The 27,284-nt window shown below is 40.5% G+C and overlaps 1 protein-coding gene across 3 annotated transcripts; it reads right to left on the bottom strand.

The window, feature by feature from the left end:
* Positions 1–1,417: 1,417 nt before the first annotated feature.
* Positions 1,418–25,624, bottom strand: RUFY2 (RUN and FYVE domain containing 2). 3 transcript variants are annotated; one of them, XM_088168665.1, is made up of 18 exons: positions 25,443–25,624; positions 23,023–23,196; positions 22,419–22,536; positions 21,193–21,294; positions 20,034–20,157; positions 18,475–18,536; positions 17,834–17,899; positions 16,055–16,121; positions 14,766–14,867; positions 14,238–14,354; positions 13,599–13,766; positions 12,345–12,442; positions 8,473–8,592; positions 6,565–6,694; positions 5,927–6,021; positions 4,679–4,727; positions 3,684–3,761; positions 1,418–2,870 (listed from the first exon to the last, which is right to left on the bottom strand). In XM_088168665.1, the coding sequence occupies exons 1-18, from the start codon at positions 25,444–25,446 to the stop codon at positions 2,727–2,729; spliced, it is 1,818 nt and encodes a 605-aa protein (XP_088024791.1). In that variant the 5' UTR covers positions 25,447–25,624; the 3' UTR covers positions 1,418–2,726. The 3 variants fall into 3 exon arrangements, with proteins under 3 accessions (XP_088024791.1, XP_014738807.1, XP_014738809.1); XM_014883321.2 differs by having other exon boundaries at positions 16,055–16,124; XM_014883323.2 differs by lacking the exons at positions 1,418–2,870; positions 3,684–3,761; positions 4,679–4,727; ... (1 more) ...; positions 6,565–6,694; positions 8,473–8,592 and adding an exon at positions 8,798–11,458 and having other exon boundaries at positions 16,055–16,124.
* Positions 25,625–27,284: the final 1,660 nt, after the last annotated feature.

Consider the following 27,284-nt stretch of genomic DNA (forward strand, 5'->3'; position numbering starts at 1 on the left):
TTTCACAGACACGCTTTTAGGAAGAGTGGAGGATTTGGAAGCAAGATATTTCTTTTCTTTCTTGAATTTATTGTATTTAAACATGGTTCAGCTTTTTTTTTTTTCACTGCAGAGAGCTGATTTGTCTGTATTTGTTCAGAGTTTGCCAAGCCATTCTATATAGGAGCTCATTCGAAGCCAAGATCTCTAAAGTATCTATAGGCCCAATACTTTCTCAATAACACACAACCCAAACACATTGATAAAACTTTTTGTGCATTTGTGACATGTAAGATATGTAAGAAACTTATTGTTTGAAGACACTTAACATACCTGATGTGTAATGGAAAAAGGTATTTATTCTTCTGAGCCAGTGTGATCTCCCAAATTAACTGCTTTGTCCTCAATGCCTCCCTTAAAATGTCAAATGTGATCTTGGGTATTGCAAGTCTGTCACCTGTTTTGCTAGTACTGTGTTATATATGTAATAAATGTCTTGTTGTGGGAGAGAGGAGAATGGAGTTTATTTCACTAGAGAATGTGTTTGGGTGTCAAAGGGAGTGGAAGAGCTGAGAAGGGTAATTAGCACAGGAAGGGGAGGGGAAATGAGTTCCTACCCGGCTGAGCCGGTGTTGCTCCGCAGAAAGGAGGGAATATTTTCCCAGGCGTGGCTGCAGCCGCTGAGAGCGCAGGAAGGGCTGGGCGGAGCGAGCGCTGCTGGGCCGGGAGGAGCAGCAGCACCAGGAGCGGATTGGCGCTGCGGGCTCGCTCTGCCCCCGGAGCAGGAGGGCACAAGGCGCTTCAGCTCCCCCGAGGAACAAAACGCTGCTCTCATCCTGTCGGTTCCAGGTTCGCGTGGCTACCCCACAGCTCTTGCTGTGCTCTGTGAGAAGGATTTAGAATCGAGAGCAGGGTTTCACTACAGCATGTGTCACGCTGGTGTCCAAAAACCGTAAAAGCAGGCCAGGTATGTAGTTTGATGCCAAGGGAAAGGAAACATCCGGCATTCATTTTGTTCAAGGCACAAGTCTTACCTGCAGTCAGTAAGAGCAATCTGAATAATTACACACTTTTCCTATGCAAATAGGACAGCACAGAGGGGAGGAAAAGATGGCAGTTAAACTCACAATTTATTGCACTATATGCACTATACTATTATGGAAATGCACTATATTCTTATTTGAAAAGATTGCCTATTATAAATTATTTCTATTTAGCTGCATCCCTTTTGACAAGTTACTTATTAAAGTAGTGCAGATGAGCTTTATCCTATTATCTCTATCCTGCTGCCTCCATGCCTGCCCCACATAAAGCCCATCTGGAAACACCTGATTGTGTCTTCACAGGGTATCCCACTCCCCAGCACAGACAAAGGCTTTCTAAGCAACTCAAACAAGTCAAAACAAAATACTCTGAGTTACAAATTTAAATTAATTGATGTTATTCTCAGATAACTTAAATTTATTTTTTTCCAAAAATTATTTACAGATTTACAAGTATTTATGTGGTATTTTACAAAAGTTACATCAGGTCATTTTTAGAACATTTTCCTTTACAAAAGCTACATAAGCAACTACATTGAGGTGTTAAAAAGAATAGCTATGTTAACTTTTAGGATATTCACAAAATCCCTATCCTCAGAGACAAAGCCAAGCTAAACAAGGTGCAAGCAGTGCAGTGAGGTGGAAGTGAGTGCAATTTATCAAAGGATAAATTTATTATTTATTTCTATTTGCCTATGGAAAGAACAAGGATTTTACATCCCAGCAAAAGTTACCATCAGTGACAAGAGTGGTTAGACTCAGAAGGGTTCAAAAGTGCTCTGCAAAAAAAAAATGGAAGTTTAGGAACCCACTCTGAAAGCTGTAGAAAGATGGTGACAAAATAAGGAAGAACTTCCCTGTCCTGAACAGAAAGGATGTGATCCCCAGGATTTAATCCCAGCCTTTCTAGAACTATGCAGTGACTACACGTACAGGCTTGAGAGCATGACTGGCATGAAAATAATGCAGAGACTTGTTCAAGGTGACAGACAATGTCAGACAAGAGTTCTGTGCTGAACAGCTCTTCCAGTGGAAACACAGATATATCAAATTAATAGTTCATGTGAAAAAATCACTCGGCAAAACACACCTTCCTTCAGCAGGTGCCCCGAGGCACTGTTTGTTCCCTGGCTGACCAAAGCTCCCCTTACAGCTGGGACTGCACAGAACAGCTGCCAGTGCAATATTCTGGCATGTATCAAACCAAGGAATACCTGGTATTTGGCAATAACTTCTCACACCACTGCATTAATTGCCACACTTCTTTCCAGTACCATTTAAAACCAGCTACTGCATGGTTTTACTTCACATCAGCCTAGCACAGGCACACGCTGTGGCACAATTAGGTTGGATTTGTGGCACATCATCCTCAAGAGTATGGCCCTTCTCCAAATCATCTTAACAACTAAAATAGTCATCCAATACACTTTAATACTGAATGTCCTGTATAAACTGCCCTGCTGCCTCCCAAAAAAGCTGCCAATGTACCCATCTGGGTTTTTTTCCAATGTGTATTTTCTCCATTTGGGTCCCATCGTCTCCATTTGTTTCAAGAGGAAGCAGAGAAGTAACTCTTCCACAGAGCCTTGAAACTGCAACTCTACACTGCTTACCTGCAATCAACCTGGAATTAACTGCTGTACATTCTGGAGTTGGTGGTGTGGTTTGTACAGGATGAGCTAACCACCAGAATGAATAAACACTTTATGGCACGTTAGAAGAGCACCTCTGTATAAGGATTGCATGGCAGGAGTCACAGACACGGACAGGCTTTGGTGAAGAGGGCAGAGGCAGCTCATTGTCAGAACAGGCATTGCAGAAGATCTCCCCACAGTTCCTACAGTGATGCTAAATCATGGGCAGAAAATGAAAAATTGAAATTTATAATGGAAATGTACTTGCTGATTGCATACCAACAAACAATACACACAGAGCAATCCAAAACAGAATTCCTTTCACTGAGCATGGAGTCAGTTTGCAAAAGATAATTCATCTACATCTAAACCATGATGCAATCCTACACAAATGATGTTTGTCTAGGATTGCACCACAGACAGACACATGGTCTTTCTAGACATTTTTATACATATATATATATATATGCTTTGAAGATTTCATTCAAACCCTGGATTAAGAATGTATTCTGCTATAGAAAAATGCAGCATGAGCAATGATATCCAAAACAGTGGATGCTTCTGTCAGGTAGCTGATTGAGATTTAACATAACAAGGTAAAGAAAACTTCCTGCACACATTAATAAAGCATGGAAATTAATGGCACATTTTACTTTAAAATGACAATAAACTGATATTTTCTTACTCTAGCATATAAAAAATGCCATAAAAAGACTTCTACACATGTCAAATTCTAACAGTGCCAGAGCTGATAAGAGTTTGAGATAACAATTTCACAAAGAAGTTAAATAATTTTTAACTAAGTTGCTTTGTGCAACTTCACCAGGACACTGTTTCTTCTGAAATTAGGGCCCAGCTGCATTGTATGTATCAAAGAACTGGAAAAATATCTCAAAAATAACTCTGCATTCACCTGATCATTGACATTTCATGCAACACCTCATATAATTAATAATTACATCATACTCGTAATAATAATGACATAATCCATGTAAACAAGTTGGGAGAAATCTTGTTATAGTTTTACCTTCCTTTTGGAAAGCGAAAATTCCTTTTCACATAGCTTGCAATGAGTGGCCTCTTTGTCCTTCAACCAAACCTGGCCCTGGAGAAAAAATTATCATAATTCTATGTATGTGATGAAGTTAAATTTTGGGCTCCAGGGTACAAATCAAGAGGAGAACATTCATTGCCTGAAATCTCAGTGCCCTGGGACCTGTGCAGTGTCACAAAGACACCCTAAAGCAAAACCTTAGGGGACAAGACAGAGCTTAGGTGCAGAGAGAAAATGCTCAAAGGGGTAAAGCTGGGCAGTGGCTCAGCTGCAAGAGCAGAAAGGCATCCAAGCCTCAGAGTGAAGCTGATGTCCCAGCTCATCTCATGGGAACAGTCCTCAAGATGCAGAGAAGCCAAAAAATTCAGGAGAGTGTCAGGAATTGCCAATTTCCTTCTGTTTAAACTAGTTAATCAACCCAGAAGTCTGCTCAGCCATTTCAGACACTTTTACCTGGCCTGCAGTACTATGCCAGGTGACACCAGATGATCAAACATGTGCAGACAAAAATCTCTGCTCTCAGGTGCTCCCTGCTGTCTTTAAGGAAGTCCCAAACCTGCTGACATTACACATTTTATCAGCTTTGGTGCTACAAGTTTACTCAGTTCCTAGGATGATCAAATATTTATTGATCACTGAGAAGTACTATGCAATATAAGCTCAGCTGGCTTCACATTCTGTCCCAGATACCCTCTGTAAATTATAGAAAGGTGTGTACCATTGCAAGAAAAGGGCCAAAATGCACAGCTCTGCATCAAACAAGGAAAATCAAAAGCAAATGGATTTTTTCCAGGGGATTACAGGGAGTCTGTGGTTCTCTCCCACTGGAGGAAATCATACAATGAGTCTCTCTGGAATAGCTGCTGTTGGAGAGAAGTCTTCTCATGCTTATGAAAGATTTCAAAAAGAACAGTTAAAAAATTTTTAAATAAAGAGTTTAAAGTTTCTTTTCTCAAAATGCTACTGACCTGCAGTGCCTTGTTCGCTTCTTTTATATCTTCTATTTTCAGCTTTGATCTAAAGAATAAGATAATGCTACTTTAAACTTCTACATGGTCAGTTATGCTCTAACAACTTAAAAAGCTGGCTTACTTAAAAAATTTTAAGCCAAATCCTGTGAGCGAGAGTACAAGACCACATTATGTCATTTTGGAGGAAGAAGCTTCCCCAGAGCCATCCAGTGCCAGCCCACTGAGAACTGGGTCACAGGAGACACACACACAGATATTCTACAGGGCAGCAAAGGCCACATCAATCACAGCAGAACTACTGAGAAGACAGCACTGAATGAAGCTTCAGCACAACAAGGAGGGTGCTGCTGGCCAGGTGACCCCTTCCATCCTCTGCAGACTGGGCAGCTGTGCTGGGCTGCAGCTCCCCTCCTTGCCAGGGGCTGTGTTTTGGAATTGTGCTGAACACAGGTTGATAACACAGAGATGTTGCTGTTATTGCTGAGCAGGGTTCACACAGAGCCAAGGCCTTTCCTGCTCCCTGCAGGGGAGGAGACTGAGGGTGCTGGGAAGTGAGGGGACACAGCCAGGACAGGGCAGCCCGGGGATCAGAAGGGTATGTCCAGACCGTGTGGCTGATCATCACACTCAGTGTCTAAGGTGGGGCAAAGAAGGAGGAAGGGTGAGGGGCACTCCAAGCCTCGGAGTGATGGAGTTTTGCCTTCTCAAGGCACCATTCCACGTGATGGAGCCCTGCTCTCCTGGGGGTGGCTGAACACCTCCCCAACCATGGGCAGCAGTGAATGAATTCCTTGTTTTGCTTTGCTTGCATGTGTGGCTTTTCTTTTCCCTTTTAAACTGTCTTAATCTCAACCCTTAAGGAGTTTTCCAGTTTCCACCTTTCCAGCTCTCTCCCTGATCCCAGTGGTGGGGAAGTGAGGGAGCAGCTGTGTGTGGCTGGGGCTCAGGAGGAGCCACAACTGGCAAACCAGGCAACTGTTCTCACTGCAGAACAAAGCCCAGTGCCCTTCAAACCAGGATTTTCTTTTTACCCACGAGTTCACAGCCACCCACCAGCCAAAAATAAAAATTAACAGGCCTCACATAACTAGACACATTGACTTCTGATAACTGGCTAGTTATCAAAATAATAAAAATATTGTCATTTACTGTCTAATATGCATTACCACTGTACCACTATTTTTCTTAATTCAAGTGTATATGATAAAAACAATATGTAAAAGTCATCATGAATAATGAAATTACTCGCTCAGCTTGGATGCCAGTTCTTGGAGAGCAGCTTCTTGGTCCTCACAAATGCTTTTCAGTTGCTTGTTCTTCTCCTGAACTTTAAGGAACTCCTTAAAACAAAACAAATAAAATAATAAGAAACCAGATTATTCTCCAGTTGTGCTTGCCCTACTGCCTAAAAAGCTGCTCCTACTGAAGCTGATCTTGCTGAGAAAGCCAAGTGCCCTCACACTCCCTCCAAATCCAACCTGAACAGCAACTGCTCAGGATTAAACTCTCCTGGACCACCAGAGTTAAAGGAACATTTCTGCTTCTGCAGCCCACTCCAGGGAGAAAATAAATTCTGATTGACTGGAGAGCCCAAGAGCACCAGAGAGCCACGGGTCTGGACTAGAGGGAGGAGACAGAGCCTCCAACACAAGTGAGAAGGGAAAACAAAGATTTCATTTTTCCTTACCCAAAGCACTGAGTTCTGATCTGAGGACTAAATGGGGAGTAAAAAGCCCATTTTTTCCTCTTTCTATTCGTAAGAATACATTCATGTAATTTTTCTTATCTATTTGCAGAAATTCTTTAAAATACTGTGTCTAAGTCCATAACTAACTTTGCAATCAATTTCTAAATCACTAGTCCAAATTTGCTGCAGAATTTACTTTCTTAAGGTTAACTATTTGCTGGGTCTCTGTTCTCAGATGAGATACAGTTTCCTTTTCCTTCTGAAGATCATCCTCCAGGGTTTGCCGCCACTCTTTTTCTATCTTCAGATCTGTTTCCAGCTGAAGCCTAAAACAGGGAAAACAAAACAAAAGAAAAAAATCACTGTGCACAACAGTATCACTTTTACAAACAAAACTGAGTTTATTTCTGGGTGCAATAGACTATTACCATAATCAATTATTAATTTACATGTTTTCTAAACCAGAAATAATGTGTCAATATAATGAAATTTTAGGTAGCAGTGTAATAAACAAAGCACTGTCACTTAGAAAATGCTACTCAAAGTAAGTTTATTTAAAGGACCAGGAATATGGCATAATTTTGAAGAGCTGACCTTTGAAACAAATGAGTAAAAGAAGACTAACCACAAAATTCTGAAGTATTTTTAAAACATGAATAAGGCAAAGCCCCTTTACTTTATCCAGCTTGTTTCTAAAATAAACCAAACCAGCCAGCCACAGTGTCATTGGTGATGCAGAATCATTGCAGGTGTCTCTGACACCATAAACGTTCTTTCATTTTACACCCTTAGATGTGAATCTCCTATTTTAGGCTAAGGTTTATGGCATTTTGAAGAGAACTGAAAATAAAGGAGGAAGGACTTTAAATTACTATTTTTATTAAGCTTTCTTGCACAGCTGAGGTCCAGCATAAAGAGGGATATAGATTCTATTGGCTTAACTGAAGTTCAGTTAAAGGATTTCTATTCTGAGAGAAGACCCATTCTAGCTGGAATTTTCCTATTGGTTTCATGGAAGAGCTGGTGTTTAGAATGCTATGGAGAAACCAAAGGGTGGAAGCACACTCTTCAACCTTCTAGATCTAAACTGTGCCAACACAGGAAAAGAGGAAAAAAAATATCTGAGAATATTCATGCAAGGTCTTTTGATGGGAAACCTACGTCCACATTAATTTTCCTGTTTGAAAACCAAACCCACTTTTAAAGGAAAGACTTACATTTTGGGACACTACCTCAGCATCTGGCTGGAAAAGAAGTGAACATGACCTGGAGGTTTCAGAATTGCAGAATTCTAAGGCTGGGGTCTGAACTGTTCTTTTGCCCAAATCTGCAGAGGTGACTGTGGTAGTAAAGTGAACATTTGTCATGACAGTTGAACAAGTGGATTGACATTCAGAGTTTTGAGAGAGGCAGGGGAGGGCTAATAACTGGATTGGAAATAATTGATTTTTAAGCCCCAGTCTTTGTGCTAAGGATTCACTTCAATAACTGATGTTTTATCTTCCCAAAGAAGGAAAGCACCTGTTCTTACAGGGAGCTTCTAACATTACATACTGATTTAAATTAGCACTGAAGGATGTAACAGGAGAAAGATTAGAGGGTTGGCTTGTACATTAGCTTTTAACTTTCATGACTCCACTGGATTTTCACTTTTTATTTCCTGTGCAGTGCTAGTTCAACCACTTCTACCTCACCCTTAGCTGGATTGATCAAACTATTGTTGTGCCATTTCTGGTTAAGTCTACACTACTCCACACTCGTGGGCTTTGTTAAAAGTGTGTTTTACCACTGCTCTACTACGTATTTTCCCCCACTTAGGATAATTTCCTCCTGAATTAAGCTGGCACTTTTAGCCAAGAAATAATGCTGTTCTTCCCCTTCTTTTCAAGCTCTATGTCATTTTAAAGGCATCCAAAGCCAGCTTGGCTTCCTTGGAATGATATTTTTTCTCCTGCCTTGCCAGTACCTGACATGAAGATCTTTAGTATTTACATTCTGTTCAAAACCATTCAACAACAAGCAGCCTGTATTAGGACAGAGGACATATTGCAATGTAGAATGTTTACTGCCATGCATTTTCCCCAAACAGGAATGAGATACTCACAGCTGTTTCTCCTTCTGGGAGAATTCGTTCTGCAGGCTTTCAGATTTATTCACATATTCCTGTTTAAGTTTCTCATCCTCAGCCTCAGCCTCCATTTGAGCCTTCTCTGCTTGCTGCAATCTGGTGTAATTCAAATCAACTTTGGGTAAAACTGAAGCTAGAACTAGGGTGTAGAGGGTGAAGAAGACAAATAAAAGAAAAATGGGGAAATAGAAACATTTCTAAATAAAAACAAAGTTTGGGGGAAACTCACAAACTCAAACGAGAAATCCATACAATGCCTATGAGAACTTAGCTCCTGGGTTTGCATACACTAAGAGAATAATCACTGTAAGTAATAATTGTTTTATTTTATGCTCATGAATAACAGGTGCCAAAGCATGATACATATTTTAGAATTGAAGCATTTAACTTGATGCTTTTCTTGTTCCTTTAGCATACGTTCATGTGTTATTTCTGAAGCTTTTTCTTCCCCCAAGTAATTTCTGTAAAAGTACTTGGCTTGCACTAATCACCCATTAAGACAGGGCACAGCATGTGTTGTGCAAAAGCAGCTCAAAACAATTGAGGCATAAGGTTGCATACAGAGCACTGCAATCAGACAGCAAAAAACTTGACTAGCCTAATACAACAAAGACACCCTGACAGGTCCCACTACATTTACAGGACTACCTCAACTACATCATCATTAATTTCAATAGTCTGTATTAAAAATAATGCATTCTTACACTGGTTAAAATAGCTCCAATACTATAGACAAATCAAAAAGATTAATCAAGAAATGAGGGATTGTTATTTGATAGAAACTTTTCTTTCTGAGTTCCAGGGTTGTTCAGCTGACACTGCCCTTGGAATGCATTAGCTCACTGTGGTTTCTCTCTGGTGGATGTATTGTGACAAAAGTAAATGTACTAAAAGGGCATTTGTGCTATGTCATGGTTACACCTGTCTGGGGAATACAAGAGCCTGTAAAACCCCAGTCAATGTCCCCACCTGATGCATTGTGTTCTGCAAAACTGTCTCAAGGGCCTCTCAGGTAAGTGGAGGGAGAAATCAGAGAGGGTGGATTTCTCACTTCCCAGCAGCTCACTGAACACAGAGCTGCTGCCAGCCCCCAGTGTCAGCTAAAAAGAAGATGTGTCAGCAATATGTCTGCATTTGTGCTTCTGCTGATGAAGTTGCACCAGAGGGAGTTTCCAAAAGCTGCTGGCAAACAAGTGAACAAGGCTGGAATTAAACTACCTTATCAAGGGTGCACTATCTCACACAACTATCCCAGGGGCCTGAAGAATGCTCCCAGCCACATTTACAATGGCAGTGCACACAGGGCCAAGCCATGGGAGGGAGAATATTGGGCAAAAGCAGGTCCCTCCCCCGTGCAGAAGCTGACTGAAGCTACACAAGACATCAACACCAAAAGCACCTTAAACCCTTCCCTAAATCACAAAATCAGTGGCAGAGTTGTTTCCACGAGCAAGGCAGAAAGGGAGCTTGCTCCCCAAAAGCTGCAGCATCATCCCCAGCCCAGCAGCAGGGCTGGCTGCACTGCTGAAATGCAGGCAGATGCTGGGCTGGCTGCAGTTTGCAGCTGGGTCTGGCATTCAGGTGACACTGTGGCAGATACTTGTTTGCATAGATGACAGTGAGGTGGATAAGGCTCCCATTTCTGCCACGGTCTTCCTGCTGTCCTATTCAGTGTTTCTGGTTTGGGTTTTCTTTGGAGATGGAAGATAAGTTATTTTTCAGTAGCCAGCTCATGTTAAAGGCTCTTTCTGCCTCCAAACCAAGGAATAATCTAATACATAACCATGCATTAGAAACCCCCCTCTGTATTATTGCATCCTGCCCCCATTTTTTCAAACACATCCCCTTCTGCTGCAAAACCCTAAGATCATTTTCCCAGTCAACTTCAGAGCAAACATCAGGGAGTGTATTAAGGGCAGTCAGCAGCCTAAACTCTTCTTTCTGCAGTGCAGGCAGGCAGCAGCTCACAGCAGAAACAGGAGCTGTAAAAGCTGCCTAATGATGGGTGGAGAGAGGGAAAAGGGTCGGGGTGTTGATCTCAGTGCAGACACAGCCAGGCAAGATCCTCAGCTGACAAACAGGTTAGGCAGGTTCAGGATCTGGGCCCTCATTGTAAATGTGCTCACTGCTCCCCCTGTGCAGGAGGCACAGCTACACAATTTGCTGCAGTACCCTGTCTCTCCAAACACATTTTTGCTCCATGAGAGTGTTCTCCTCCATCAGGGAGGTGGAACTGTGCTTTAGGTGTCCAAAGGCTGCCATTCCTTCACTGCACGCACACAGCAGGGATGTTGGCACCACCCTCTTTTCCTACATCCATCCTTCCCAGAGAGCTCAGCTCCCTCCTTCCAACTGCTGCCACTGTTGAAGAGAACAGTGCTAGTTACAACCACAAAGCCCAACAGAGCGTGCTTTGGGGATAAATACAGCCTAAAAGTGAAAGGAGGAAGCAGGGGAGAAGGGAGGTATCAGCCAATGGGGCTGCTTTTTAAATCTCTTTGTACTAAAGAACCAGAAAATCGCTAATTAGAAACAAGTGTCATAAAAATGTTCAGTCAAAGTAAAGACTTCTAACCTCTTAAAATAAAATTTGACAAAGAAGTGATTCAATAGTATTAGAAAACTAGCTTACATCTGCTTAATAATAGTGCAGTAATCTATTTTTTTTTTTTTTTTTTTTTAGGAGGGGTAAAGTGAGATCGGAGGTGATGTTCTTTCAGAAAACAAAACCAGAACCCAGCTACGATCAGTTACAGTGCAGGATTTCTAATACCACTTTCAAGTTTTAATTGGACAACTCTGAGGTCCTATTTTATCAGCAATTATTTCAACACAAGAGATCTGGAGGAGCTTTCAGAATGATATATCCTTGACAAGTTTATACTGGTGCTGAGCCTCATTGCTGGCACATTTGACAAATGACATTGCAATAGTCCTAGTTTGAGTTAACAGATCTTTGTCACTTCATGAATGCAGTGGACAAAAATCAAAGACAGATGAAGGCAGCAAAACAGTAAAGAACAAAAATTGGGATAAAAGGATAAAAAGAAAAAGAAAAAAGAGGAAAAAAGGATGTCAATAAAAGAATATTCATGTCACTAATTTTTTTAATACATAAGCATGTTTTTCATAATCAGATTTAAATGAAAAAAAAGACATGTCAAACACCAACATGACAGGGCTTATGGATATGTTATATTTTACAATTAGAAAGATCAATGTTGCATATAAAGCCACTAGATTAAAACATGTGAATCACATCTTAATATTATGCAGTACATGCAGTCTAACTATCATGTAAATTTATATTCTGGAATTTTAGTCTTTCACTTTTCAACCTTTCAGCATGAAAATTCATTAAGTCATTGAAAATAATGGCACTTCCAAAGCAATGGACAACAATTAAAACAGCTTCAGCAAACAACCAGTGATCCTTGAAGGCATTAATGTTTATATTAAGCATATGCTTAAGTATAAGCAAGATTAATGCTTGAGTTTCTATTGCATTTCATTCAGGAGGGGGGGAAAAAAAAAAGAAAGCAATAAGGAATCAGAGCTTTGAAACAACTGAAAGAACAACTTTTGATATCAGAATAAAAACCTAGGACCAGAAGAAAGATGGTAGAGGAAGAAAACTGAAATATTAAGTTTGTGTTTAAAGTGAGTGTGTTTGTCAAACAGAAAAAAAAAAAAAAAACAGTCCAACAGCAAAGAACTAATGAGCAGCTTCAGGAAGGTTTGGTTTAAATGTTCTAGTTGAAAATTACATTTCAGTGGCAACTGTAGGAATGCAGTAAGATGTCAGGGGGTGGAGTTGTGAATGAAGAGAAACAAAGATGGGGCTGTACCTTTGTTCTAGTTGTTTCATAGTTGCATTAATTTGATTGGTTTTATCCTCTAATCGACTAATGATTTCATTCTTTTCTTTCATAGCATCTTCAGAAACCTGTGTTACAAAAGAGGTTCAAACTGAGACTGCTATAATTGCACCATTACCTGGTGGGGCCTCTTTCTTCAGTATCTAAAGGGGCAGATGGTAAAAATGGCTTCAAGTTTTGGTTCTCTTTAAGGATTGGCCTTCTAAAAACCCTTGAGGACAGTATGTAAAATATTTTGCCTAGAAAATCTGTAGTTTTCTATTTTGCAAGTGTAGATGCTGTTTAATATTTAATAAGTAAAAATGTTCCTCTTTGGTTTCCTTCCTCAGTTAATCACTTCTAAAAGTCAACTTAAATTCACTGACCAAGCAGCCCATTAGAGCCTTACCAGTGAAGAGCAAGGAGCTTAGTCCAGAAAATCACCCAAGGTTCTCCTACAAATCCACCCCCCCCAGATCCTAACACTGGAGAACATTTCTCATTTTTCTCTTCAGCTCTGTTTGTATTTCTCATCCTCTGGTCCATTTGCAGATGGGAAAGTAGAATCCTTTGTCTATCACTTCAATTATCTCTCTGCAGCATCCTAAATTTTTCCCCCTCATTCTGCCACAGATTTGACTGTTTTTTTGTGTTGGTTTTCACAATTTATTCCCTAAATCAAATTCGTGTTTTGCATACATAATTCGCTGGTATTTGGTCATTTGTTAACTGCATTTGGGGTCCCTGAGATCCATATTCTCCAAAAAAAGGCATTTCATTGTCAAGAGATTTTCTTAATTTGTTAACAGATTTAAAACTAAACCCAAAACTGTAATTAGCTTTTTCCATTTAACATATTCTTGTCTTCCTTTCCCTACTTTGGAAAGCCAGAGCTTCTCTTCAACTCCTCACTATGTGCCTACATTCTTCTGGTTTTTTTATACAATGCAGGCCAAAAAAATGTCCTTGTTACAGTACACTATTACTCTCTCTATTTCACACAGGTTATTATTAGGCCATGATCTTATCCTCATGCTCTTTTCTCCCCTAAACCCACTAAGTGATTGCCTTAAGAACTTCTTTGTATGAAACCATGTTTACATAGGTAATGTTCCAAAATGTCAAGCTGACCTAAGAAGCACAAGGAAACCAGAACTCCAGGGAACAGCAGCATTCAGCTGACCAGAATGGTAACAATACATTTGTCTCTCTGTGCTCCTTTCAGCAGTGTCATTATCCCTTTACCTGCAGCTTTTGGTACATTTCCACGTTGATTGCTTTGACTTCATCAAGCTGCTGCCTCAGGCCGATGAGGGTGTCCTGCTTCTCATGGATATCCTTCTCCAGCAGCTTCATGGCAAGCTCTATCTCGTGTTTCATGCTAACTTGAACCACCAGCTCATTCTCCATATCCTATAAAGCACAAGCACAAAGCAACACAAACAATTTAAACAGTTCTGGAATTATTTTTTTTTCTGGTTTGAAACTCTAACAGAGCTGCAGCACCACCTATTTTACAGCTAGAAAAATTCTGCCCCTCTTTACCTTTGCAAATTATCCATAAATGTTGCACTCATATACTAACTCACCAATGGGGCTTTTTAACTTTGGGAGAAGACAACTCACATTGTAAGAAATCATCATTCCAGAGCTGCCTAAGTATTAACTTGCAAAATAGAACAGAAGCATTTGTATTTTCACAGGACAGTTTAGCACAGAGAGTATAGCTAAAAGCTTACCTGAAAATTTAGCAAAAATAAAAAAGAAAGTGGTTGTTTTCTTAGAGTTATGCAGCAATGTTACTACAGAAACATTGATGCTGGCTACAAAAAGAAATAAAATTGCTGGCACAGAGGGTGCTGAGCAGTGCCAGGGAAGCCTCACCTGGCGCAGCTGTGCCTCCTCACGGAGCTGCCTGCGAGCCTCGTTGTACATCTCATCCAAGCCCTGCCTCGAGTGCTTGTAGGTCTGCAGCTCTGCCTCCACATCCACTTTAGTTGCCTACAAACATACACAGGTGCTGCAGTTTAATGGCATGAATTTAACACTCGTGGGGAATATGGAGAAAAATCTACCAACACATCCTCCCAGCACAGGACAAACACGGGAAGAGCTGTCTCTGCTCGTTAGAGAATGAGAACTGAGTAAAACCACAACATGCACATCTGTACTGCAGTGCTGTCCTCCTTTGGTGTCACTTCAATACTCTGCACGTGCATATGGCTGTAAAACAATCCAGTGTCCTAGAATTTTAATTTACTTATGCCACTTAGAAAGCTCCACAGACCTAATAAGTCCTTTAATAAGTCCCTCATAAAAGTTATTTTCAAGTTAAGCTTACCTGAAGCTGAGATGTACAAACTTTTGAACCAAAATTAACCACGTTATGTTACAATATTAAAACTAGCATACCTCTAGATGATGCTGTGTTTTCATTAAAATCAGAGTATTTTCACTCCTCAATTGATGGTTTTCTTCCTGAAGTTTAATTATATTGTTTTTTGCTATTGCTAACTGGAAAGAAACAAAAGAAAAGCATTGTGACCACTTTTGTGAGTAGAAATGAAGGAAAAAACGTTCTGATTAATGCAAGACCAAGACATTCTCTGCTCTGTTCTCCCTGTCTGCCAAACAGAGGATTAGTTGTTTTTAAAGAAAGCATCAAGCTCCTGGTTTTAATAATGAGTCACTTTGATTACACAGCAGCAGCATGTTCAGGATTCTTCACTGTTTCATGTCTGGTTAAGAAGGTGCTTTCCTTTCATTGCTCCATTATGAATTAAAGATACATTATGATTTAAAGACCCTCAATTCTCTTTCCTCACCCTCAACCTTTTCTTTCCACTTGGCTTCAAGTTCATCCAGTTTTCTTTTTCTTTTTTGGGCATCTTAAGATATCACATGGAGCAGCTTACATAAGAAAGCCTCCCCCATATGAAAAACAAAAATATTTATAAACGATTACACTTTATAACTGGGGCCTACAGTATATAGATTCATGTCAGAATTATAAGCCAAAGGATTAAAATAGGTGGACTGAAGGCTTATAAAGGAACCAGAATACTGAGAATTAACACTCAGAAGAAATGTTTTCCCTCTGTCTGGATACAGAGTGAGTTAGCTGAATTCAGTTTTCAATTTTCCACTACATTAACTAGAAAAGGTGCTCTCTCTTATAAAGCTAAAAATATTGGAAACTAGTCAAGCACCAAAGATAGCCAGAAATATAGGCTATAAACACAAATTCAGAGCCAGTCTGGGTTACACAGCTTATTCAGACAAGTCTAAAAGCTCTATATAAGCATCCAGCAAACAAGCAAGGAACAATCCTGTGGGTAAAGCTGAGAACTGCAACAGAAGCAGCTTGGTGAACTACTTTGTGTCTCTTTGTAATAACTGGTGCCATCCATTCTAGACTAGTCATGTGCACAAATCAGACTGACAGCTGGCATTAAGAAAGGATTCCCTTCTCATTTTGTCCAAAGTTGGAAATTGCAATGTTCTACAGAATTAATGTACTCATGTTAGAGGCTTCCTGGCCTTCAAATCCCTGCAGCTGCTGCCCCTCTTCTTCAGGCCAAAATAAAGGTATCTGAATATATTATACAGAACTTCCATAGCTTTAATTAATGTAAGTATATTTAGAAAAACAGTCCTTCAGAGAAAATAATATGCTACACATTACTAAAACAAAAAAGTACCTCTTCAATCAGTTTAGTGTTTGATTTCTCCAGTGAGTCAACTCTTGCATGTAGACTGCTAACTGTGCTACTGGAAGGGAAAAAGAAACACTGGGATTCAGGATTACATCAAAACTCATTCAACCAAGCTCAAAAGCTTTCATGTACTTAATGTACAGTGAGTAATGGTTAAGAGCTGAGGTCTGTTCCCATTATTGGAGGTTTTCCTAAATGTAAGAAAATGACTCTGCTTTGAATATTTATATACTTCTTTCCAGTTCCTAATGTCACCCTGTCACTTAAACTCCTGGTTGGCTGTAACTTCCCATGCACTCTCCCTAATCCTCACAACTGTATTGCATCCAAAAGATAAATGAGGTCCCCCCACTATAGAACAAAACCATTCTCCAGATTCTCTTCCTCCAAAATACATTTCTTTTGTAAAATCATTTGTTTCTCTGTATTTTTTGAGATTGTCCTTAGGCTATCTCTTTCCTGATGCTTCTTGATTTCATTTAGGAGTCTTACCAGAGTTTGACTGCCTTTTATTACTCTGTTGCTTTTTATAGTATCAAACTACATCCAGGCCTTTTCCAGAACCTGATTGCCTATTTCTGCAGGAAGCACCTTTTTTCCAGGCTGCACTTCACACACAGGGAAACAGAAAACCTATTCTGTAACACTATTTGCTTTTTCATATATTTTACTCTGTGGTGTCCTAGGAAGTTGCCAGTTCATTAGGAACAGCAGGGCAGAAAGATTAATGCATTTTAGGATTTCTAAACACAAACAGCTGAATCCCTGATCTGGCAGGAAATTCTGTGCATAAACCAGTATACAAGAACACAGAGAGGCTCACCTGGGTAATGACATTGCACAGACACCACTGCTCTCAATTGTGATAGCTCCTTTTTCCTCCTTTCCTTCCATTTTGCTCCTATTTGATGTGCTCAGCTTTTCTGTGCTGTTGAAGGTTTCTGCTCAGTGACACCATTTCAGAGCAGAATATCCTTACTCCAACAGGAGATTTATAGTAACCAATGATCCAGATTACCAGCATTAAAAAATTTAAAAGATTATTACAATTCAAAAAGGCTCTAGATCAGCTGTGCTACAGATTCTACAGAAGTTCTTTCTGGCTTTGTTGTTTCATTTTGGTTTGTTGTGTTTTTTTTCCCTTTTCAGTTCCTCAGACTGCTTAATTTTGTACAATACTCCTCAGAGAATTTAAATCACTGTTCTTCTATTTGCACAGCAACAGACACAGTGGTGGACTAGGTTTGTTCCATGCAGCAAAGTAAGGGGAAAATGCTGCTTTCCTGAGAATTGTTTCAACAGGAACCTCAATCTACCATATATAAGTATTTCTAGCAAGCAGTGAGCTTATTCAGTTTCAGTCCTAGGCATTAAAGCCACAAACTAAAATATTCTGAAAGGCAAAGAAATAAAAACATATGGATTCACCAGAACACACAGAACCATTTTTGGCAAACTGTTAAACAGAACACAGAATCCAGCCCAAGCTCTTCACTCCTGTGAAGTTATGAACCATGAGGATCTTCCCAGCTCTGGCCTGTTGGTTTTGTATTTCTTTGAAGAATAAAGGTTTTGACTGTCCAAAAGCATGAAAGCTGACACTGAGCTCTCCAGGAGAGTGTCTTTTACTACTTCACTAAATCTTCAGTCTAAACACAGAGAATTGCAGCTCTTTCTCTGGAGTTCTCTCACAAAGCTGTGGTACAAAAGGCATTATTTACCTGTAAGCCTGGCCTGACACCCATACTCCAAAGTCATACTTACTTCAGTTGCCTGTTTAGTTCCTCAACATAATTCTTTTGGTCCAATATTGCAGCAATCTGTACATTTCTAAAGCAAGCACAAAATAAAATTAACAAAATGACGTACTAAACTATGGACTGAAAATAAACATATTTACCATATGCAAATATCCATCTTAATTGTGTTTTTAAAAAGAAAGGAAGCAACTTCATCTCACACTCATGAAGGCAACAACACATGTGTTGCTCTATCAGTGAGACACAAAAAAATGCAATGCCTTAACTGCAAACAATTTCTCTACATGAAACACAACATGCACAGCCTGAGAAGGATAAGGATGTTTATTTACTCTGCCATAACTCTGGTTCTTTGAAACTCTGACTAAATCCCAAGCTGAGGGCTTAAAGGACTGCAGGTTCCTTTTTCACTTCCACCTGGCAAGCCCCCACTACTTGGAGGCATTAGGTGATGCTGCTGAGGTTTGCTTCAGACTGCAAATATTTTTCCAGCTAACTAATAACACAGAACAACACACTGGGGCATTTTTCTCAGGATCAGATAATTTCATCTTTAGGGAACCTGACCTATCTCTAAAAGAACAGGCCCCAGCCAAGGAATTGTTTGTTAACATGCAAAAAAGGAGGTATTTTGTGAGGACATACCTTTCTTTACCCCCAATGTCATCATCACTCTTCAAATACACAGAGAAATCGATTACTCCCACCTAGGGGAAAGCAAAGGTGCATTTTCATATCATACAAATGAGTGCTGTTGATATTTACAGCCCTGTATTTATGCAATTGATAAAACCTCAGTTACAGCACTTTTAAGATTCATCCAGAAGCTGAAAAACCTGAACTATAACAATTTAAACAAGATTTTACTAAGTTTAATATTTACTTGATTTATGCAATGCTCTCCTGTCAGGATCCTGTTTGTTCCATCCATGTCTTTTCTAAAAAGTCTTTTCTCCAACAACTTTTTAAAAAGTTTTCCTATTAAAGCAAAATCCCATCTCTAATTAATAAGGTAGAATGTTCTCTCTATAAAAGTTACTTTATTTCAATTCACTATACCTGCATAAACACATTTCACCACTGAGCAGCATTATTTCAACCTACCAAAATTGTGCTCCTGGCTGTGACTTCCATCAAGGTTCAGAAGTTTGCCTTGCTGCTCAATAAAACCTGGCTTCTCTGAGAAGGTGCCTTCTTTATCCTACTCTTCACAAACAGAATTATTCTGGACATTTTACAAATTTGGACACACTGCAATCAGAATCTTATCTGCACAGCCACCACCACCTTCTCAAATTGAGTTTTCTCTCTCATGCAGCAAGGCCACCCAGTGAGAAGAGAGGTGCAGATAGATTTTGTGGTCTATAATACACATACTTAATTCTCAACACTAAAAGCAAATTGATAAGTTTCTGTAATCACAGGCCTGTCAATGGGATATCTTCTTTTACACTAACACTACACAGAAACTAGCACAAACAACTGAGGGCAACTTAACCACGTGATTCAAGAGCCCACAAACCCAATTAGCTGTAACTTTTCTTTCCCAGAGGAACTTTTTTCATCAAATATATAAATATAGTAATAACCACTTAAGCTACCATGATTTTTTTTCCACAAAGAAGCTGAAAAAACCAATAAGGACTGAACATAGTCTACATTTATTCACGAATACCTGTGCATCTGCCTTTGAACACAATCTGTTAATATTTTCTTGGAAAAGATCAGGGTTAAAAGTCAAAGCCCATTCAAAGCAGGAAGAATTCCAAGTCTTGCTTTGCAGAATCAAAGTAGTCACCCTCTTATGAGACAGTGTTTGTTTCAGGTCCCTGCATCATTCCTGTCATGTTCCAGAACAATAAATGAACCAAGCAGGGCAAACTGATCTTGTCCCACAGAGGAAAAGGATGGATCACACAATTCAGATGGAAAAACTCTGCCTTGCTGCAGCTGCTCCCAACTGAGGACAAAGCACAAAACTTCACCCTTGCACTCTGACCATTATCTCCATTCCAGGTCTGACCCTGCTGATAATGAGGTTAAGGCAACAACCCCACAGATCCAGGGGTTGGATCATCACACCCTGAATAATCCCCAGCAGGATTTTCTAACAAGTCACCACTCCAAAGTAACAAAATTCACAAACAAAAGTACAGGAAACTCCCAGGGATTGCATGTACATTCCTTTACCTGGATGGACTTACTTGTGAATCCAGGTCTTCTCCCTTCACACACAGGTTGGCATCAATCACATTTAGCCCAACTAACAGCCCAACAATAACTGCTCCTTCTTCCTCCATCATCAGGGCATGATACTCATAAAACTCGCTGTGTCCAAGGAGAAAATTGCATCTTACTGGTATATTCATTATATAGACCTCCAATAAATTCATCATAAGTGGCATACACATCTAAATTTTCTCTTATTGTAGCCTTACTACAGAATTCTTAAAGATTAACTGGGCCTGCCCATACGTGCACCTCTTAAATATTTAAAAATTCAAAGTGTATGGTTTGTCTCAGAGGCTATTAAAAACAAGAATACTGCTTTAGGCTCCAGATGGCTGGGACACTGTGGGGAGGGTGACAAGATTTACTTTTACTTTAAAAGAAAACAACAAAACAGACAGAAAAGGCTCTTCCCTACACCTGCTATTAGCCAGTTTTGAAGAGGATACTGCAACAAATGGATGTTTGGCCACACTGAGTCAGACAACTCTGAAGTTGTTAAGAAGCACTGCAAGCAGTGTAAAAGAAGAATGGCAAAAGAATTACCTTTTGTGAAAAAATGCCTGGAATTTAGTGAATACATACTTGAAATTCAAGGACCCAAGGAAGAGATTAAAAGGATAGAAGAGAAATATAAAGGGCTGAAATGCTAAAAAGGTCTTTTAAATATAATTGCTTCATTAAACAAGAGAATATAAGGACTTTCTTCTCCTTGCACTTTTTAAATAAAATTTTAGATTCCATATTAAAAACTGTCTTTTCACTGGAAAAGTCCATAGCTGCTGAACACCAACAACATCCTGACACGCCAGTGTTATCTAGGCACAAAAGTCAGTCCTAAAAATATGTATACTGAAATTAAAAAGCATCTTTTTCCATATGTGCTTTGATTATTCCATGAGACAGGAGAAGTTATATTAGAAGAGAGCAATGCCAGAGTTAGAAGTGTGAAAGCAAAGTCCAAAGCCAGAGCCCTCCTTTCAATGGCAGCTCAGTGGAAACCACACACGAAGTAGGGATGAAATCACCTCCTCTCCAGTGCTTATTCTGCACAGTGGGGGAAGGCAGGATTATTTTTTAGGAGACTAAAGCTCTAAAAAGAACCTGCAAACAAAATGTATTGAATAATTTTACCTGAGGAGGTCTCTCTGAATGATTAAGCAGCGAAGATAATCGGCCATTTTCTTCTGCATCAGCGCTAACCTCAACCAGGCCCGGGCACGGCCCAGGGGGGTCCTGAATAAAGGGCATGGAGACAAACAGTCCCAAATTAATTTCATCGTGCTCTTTAACACCTCAGCAGTCCACTGCTGGAGCAACTGGTGTTTCTGAAGGGCTATTTTCAACTGTTAGTTGAGCATCACCGTCTGGAAACCGAAATGTTTAGGCTTTGATTCCAAGCTTTGGGATAACACAGAGATGTTCAACTCCTCAGCTGAGCTGGGGAGCAGAGCCTGGAAAAACTGGAGTACAGAATGCACAACAGCCTGGTAATCATCAAAGTCCTGTTTTCTGCTGAAGTAAAATGCTTGCAAACAGCTGAGATTCCTCTTTATTAAGAGTTGTGGGGAATTGCAAGAAAATGAACCAAATGCCCATCACAAGCCACTATGGCAGCTTCCCTTCCCAATCCTTCTCTCTGGTTCTTCCCAACTTTAACTGTGTATAAATTCAGTGCTATCTTAGGAAGGCAATGCAAAAAAAGGTGAAGACATATGTAACATATCCAGCAAACTACACCTGGACCCTTAGAACTTCCTCTTCTAGTGCTTGTATATTTACAAGTGGGAAGCACATAAAGGAAAAAGAAAAACCCCTCACAAGTTGTGTTAGGATAGGAAGGGAGTATCACACTTGGCAAGGGTTATTACTTCCTCTGGCCTGCCACAAGAGTAAATAATAATTTACATGCCTCTGTGCTTTAGATAAGGTCTAAAGCTATAAATCAGAACCCTTATGCTGCCATACATCTATAGGGGTAACTAAGCCCTTTTGGAATTTCATATATGGCCAACAAAAAAGCTAAATACAAAGGCAGAGTGCAGTGGAATGGGAAGAGATGAAATTCACATCTGAGCAGGACTGTGCAGGCAAGACTCTCAAAAGCTGCCTAATTCTTTCCTCTCTGGTATGTCACTTTTTGGTTTCACACAGCCTTTGCTGACTACACCCACTAATGTTTGCTGCAGTTCTAGACTGCAGAGGGGCTGATACACAACCTGCTCCTTTTCCACCTGTGCTCTCTTTGAAGAGTGCTAACTCTTCAAAGGCTTGATTAATGCCAAATAAAATCATGAGACACCTGCAGATTCTCAGACAGGTCCTTTAATTTCCTGCTGCATTTTACCAATATTACTTACTTAAGGCCAGGCAAATCTCTGACACTTGCTGCTATTTCCTCAGCTTCTGGATATAATTTCTCCACAAGTTCCAGAGGACCCCAGATGGTTTTATTGTAACTTAGGAAGGATTTTCTTACTATGAAGAGAAAAATCAAGTAACTGAATTAATTTAAAGTACTGCAGTAGCTTACTTCATAGTATCTGGGGTGTGAAAGGGTTAACTGCTGACTTCAGAGTTGCAGTTAACTCTTAACTGAGTTATTGGTCAGCTCACCAGTATCCAAAGCCAACTTCCAAATTACTTTGCTGTGAATATTAAATTGATAAGCTAGAAAAAATGAATATAAGAAGGATGTCTAGCTAAAAATATACACTACATACATACATGCACTTGGTAAACTTAAAACAAATGCTGTACAAAAGGACAAGCTGGCAAATGTGGAAATATATGTGGTGAAGAATTAATAATTACACTATTCATTATAAAAGGTGACCATTTACATAGTTTTTTTTCAATTCTTTATGCAACATAACACTTTTTTTTTTTATCTACTTCCAGCAAGAAAAGAAGAAAAATGGCACTTTTGGGATGAGAAACAGGCAACTAGACAGATTTCCACACCTTTCAGGCCATGCTTCAGGCAGTGCTCCATGACAACAAAGAACTGCTGCAAAGGCGGGTAGTCAGAATCCAGAGTGCGCCCGAAGCTCAAGGCTGATTCAATGAGTCCTTTGATGCTCAGTTTGGCCATGTTCAATAAATTGGCTCTTTCTACAGCTGTAGGGTCCTTTACAGCTAAGACAACAGAGGGAAAAAACGTTATGGTGTGTTCAAGTTTTAGGAGTGACACAAAGAAATCAAGTGCTTTATGTCCACCTTGGCCAAAGAATAATAAACTCAACAGAATAAATTCCTTAGCTGCTGGAAACCACCATGCCATAGAAAAGCATCCAACCCAACACACGTTTTTAGGATTCTAACAGGTGAGTGGAAAGCTGAGGCTGGGAAATGTCAGTTCTTCGGGACAATGCTGTCTCAGAAGCAGCCAGGTCACTGCAATTGAATCTCTGCTGCACTCCAAATTCTGCTGCATGGCTACAGCCACTGCCCCTCCCACAGCATCAAAGCACCATTCCTATTAATTGCTGGATTTATTTGGTGTATTACAGCCTACCTACAGAAGCAGAAATCATACTCTTTATATATTATCACTTTCCACTGTAATTGCACAGAGACACAAACACAGGCTCTAGAGACTCTGTCACTAAACCGGGAGCATTTTCTGGAAAATACTACATACTGAAAATTCAGTTTCTCATCTAGCCACCAAGTATTTTCTACACAGATAATCTAAAGAATTAAAGGTTTTGCTTTAACCTGAAGTTTTTGGTAAACATTACAAAGTGTACACTGCAAAAATACATTTGAGGAATTAAATACAGTCAGTAAAAAATCCATAGCTTTTTACAATCATCTCAGTCTGACAAAATGGACAAGTTTCCTCTTCTCAGAAATCCTGCTACTGAGAACAGAGTGCTCAGGAAATTCTGAAGCTTATTTTCATTTATAATGAAGCAATTTAAACATCCAGGCCAAACCCTATTTTCTCAGAGACAAAACAAGCCTCTGTTTATTCAGTATCATCAAAGTAACCTGGAAAGAAACAAAAGAGTTGACGATTTACTGTTTAATTAAATCCAACAAGCGAAGTAAAAAAACAAACTTTTTTTTTTTAAAGACACTGAGACACAGATGTCAAAATATCTAGAAGGACTTGCATCTGAGAAAAAAGATGTGAGCCTGTTCCTTTTCAAATTTGAGTATTGGTGGAGGACTGTATCTGTTTGCATATCAGAAAGCACAAAGAACCCAAATCATTGTAACAGATGGGTATTTTCTCAGTTCCTCAACAGCAATGAAATGACTTGTCTCATTTCCTGCAGACTTTACGGATTGGATATTAGAAACCCTGAAAATCACTTTCTAATATTCTGTTTCCCTAGTTGCCTACCAAATACCCAACTAGCCTAGTGCCATGAAACATAACCTACATCTGCTTTCTAGGGAAAACAATGACTGAGATTATGTACCTGCAACAGCCTTAAAAACTGCTTTTATACCCAGAACTTCAACAGAAAACCCCAGAAGACATTAGAAAACAATCAGATAACGAGAGACAGGGCTCTGGTCAAACTGTAGCCAGTTAGCAGCCACAGCTCACTGCTTTGTCTCTTCTTTCCTTCCTGCTCAGCTGCTGGGGACTGACCAGCCCTGCCAGGAGCACAGCATCCCTGCCCGGGACAGGTGGAGCCTTTCTGCTGGCCAAGCAGACATCCTGCCTTTTTTATTATTTTATTTTATTATTGCTTTGCTACTGACAGGATTAAATACAAGTGTTAGTGGAGGAAACGCCTTGCTCAGTGCAGGCTTCAGGTGGGTAGCTCTTCCTTGCTACATATCCTGTCTATTTCCCCAAAGGCATAATGAAAATTCCTTTGTCAGGTGACCTCATTTTGACTTCTGGAGCTGATCCTCCTCAGACAGACTTCTATGCCTGCTGTCCTTTTAATTATCAACCCTCTCGTCTGTTCCTTCTGAGGCGAAATGCATTTTAGGTTCTGTTTTAAAGCGTAATCTACCTGCATGTTTTTCTTCACCTGCTTCTTAAAAAAAAAATAAAATTTAAATTTAAAATCAAGATCTAGGATTTATTATCTGTGAAATCCTAATTTCTCGCTGCTGCTCGTGTAGTGGATGGGTTATTACAGAACAAGCTCTGCAGGGCTCTTCTCCCCGAAGCAGCAGCCCCCATAAAGCGCTGTTTGCGGCTCGCAAACATCACCGGAGCATCACCGGCTCCGAGCGCCGAGGCTCGGCCCAGGAGGCGACATCGCTGCCGGGCTGGACGAGCAGCCGAGCCCCGGCGTTCCAGCCGCTCCGGCCCCGGCCTCTCCCCGCCCGCGGCACCGCCACGGCCCCGCTCCCCGCCCGAGCCTCGGCCCCGCGTCCCCCCGGCGCCCGCCCATGGCGGCCCCGCTCACCCATGGCTGGAGAGGAGGAGCCGAGCCGAGCCGAGCCGAGCGGTACCGAGAGGCACCGAGCCGAGCCGAGCCGAGCCGAGCCGAGCGGTACCGAGAGGCACCGAGCCGAGCCGAGCCGAGCCGAGCCGAGCCGAGCGGCGCCGCCGCCGCAGCCGCTCCCTGCGGGCCCGCGGCTCCTCCCGCCCCGCTCCGTGCGGCGCCCCCGCCGGCGGGAGGACCCGCCCCCGGCCCTGCCGCCCTGTCGCGATAGCACCCCCGCCCCTAGCGCGACAGCCCCCGCTGCCCGCCTGGAGAGCGGCATCGCCCGCAGGGATGAGGGGCAAGAGCGCAGCCCTGGGCACAGGAGCTAAGCACAATCAGGCAGCACCAAGTTGAGATTTCTCCACCCTTCTCCTGTGACATAAAGCTTCAAGCCCTAGCATTTATGCCCAACAATGATTCCGTAGCATTGGATAACGTGTATCAGAATAAATAATGTTATTCTAGAACAGTCTGTGAGTTTAGTACCTTCCAAGGAAACACGCTGGGAATCAAAACCAGTATTAAAAAAAAAAAAGTAAATTTTTTGGGATTTAATTTTAAAAAGCCCTAGAATGTGAACCTGGCTAGTAAAGAACCAAAACACAGTGAGGTGTTTATCTCCAAACATGTTTGCCACATCCAGATGGGATCTCAGTTGATGCTCACTGCACCCTAAGCACTACAATATGCTTTGCTTAATAGTTATTCTTTCCTCTCACCTTTTTGGGCAAGGTTAACCAGCAACCTGTAAAAGAAAAAGGTGTTCTTTACCTTGCCCAGCTTCAGAGGCTGCACAAAACACCACAAAGGGTGGCAGTGCCTGGGCCTGCAAGGAAAGACCAAAGGACAAAGGCAACACAGGGATGGACAGGACACAGCACATGGTGACAGGGACACTTCTTATACCCACTATTCCCACCTCTTACAAGGAGAAAGGAACATATACATGTAAACATTAAACAATCCTAAAATAGTCACATTGATCCTGCTAGTCTGGCATAAAACAACTTCCTTTTTTTTTTTTTTGTTTTGTTTTTGGGAATCCCAGAAACACATAACACAGTAGGCAACAGCTGCTTCTGCACGAGGAACCTGTTTTAAAGCAGCTAACAGAAAAAGTGATGCTCTACTGCTAGAAGATACTCACTTGCTATGTATATTCATTGAAACACACAGTGGTTTAGAGAACTGCATCTCAATTTTCAGTCTACCAGAGCAAATGGTTTCATCTGTAGATGAAACTGCTGCTCAGTCAATTTCTGACCACATGACAAGAAGGAAGGATGCATTTTTTAAGTGGATAAGGAAATGTTCTTGTGCTTGTTTCTCATGCAACTTCATGATGGGATGGCAATACTCTTAATTTAATGATTAAGTTTTTAAATAGCATGCAAACCATTTCCTGGATAAGCAAGAAAACAGATTAGCAAAATCTTAAGAGCTTTCTACCCATACATACTAAACACAGGAAGAAAATCTCTTCTAAAAAAGTATAAAGAGCGTATTTTACCCTATTTTTTTTCATCTTTTGAAAGACCCAGAGCACTGGCACAGTTGAAGCATGTATTTTCACCTGAAAAACGAGGATATCCTGTCAACTTTTCAAATTATTATTGTACTGCTCTAAATATTTGCCTTGTATAAAGTGAAGTATTAACAAAGTGTAAGCAATTTTAATGAAACCAACAGCAAACTTTTATTATTTGAAACATTATAAAAATCAGGGAGCAGTTAAGAAGAGTGAAAATGCCCACATTTAACAAGTTTGTCTGCAACTGTATGCACACAGCTACTTGACATTGATCTGAGATAAAACAAATG

Source organism: Sturnus vulgaris, chromosome 8 (assembly GCF_052056855.1).
Source record: "Sturnus vulgaris isolate bStuVul1 chromosome 8, bStuVul1.hap1, whole genome shotgun sequence".
Lineage (NCBI taxonomy): Eukaryota > Metazoa > Chordata > Aves > Passeriformes > Sturnidae > Sturnus > Sturnus vulgaris.

Coding starts and splice junctions, on each gene's coding strand:
- RUFY2 (XM_014883321.2), bottom strand. Junction 14,355..14,765: donor AAACACAGCATCATCTAGAG/GTATGCTAGTTT, acceptor GTATGTTTGTAG/GCAACTAAAGTGGATGTGGA. Junction 8,593..12,344: donor ATGAAACAACTAGAACAAAG/GTACAGCCCCAT, acceptor GAATTACACCAG/ATTGCAGCAAGCAGAGAAGG.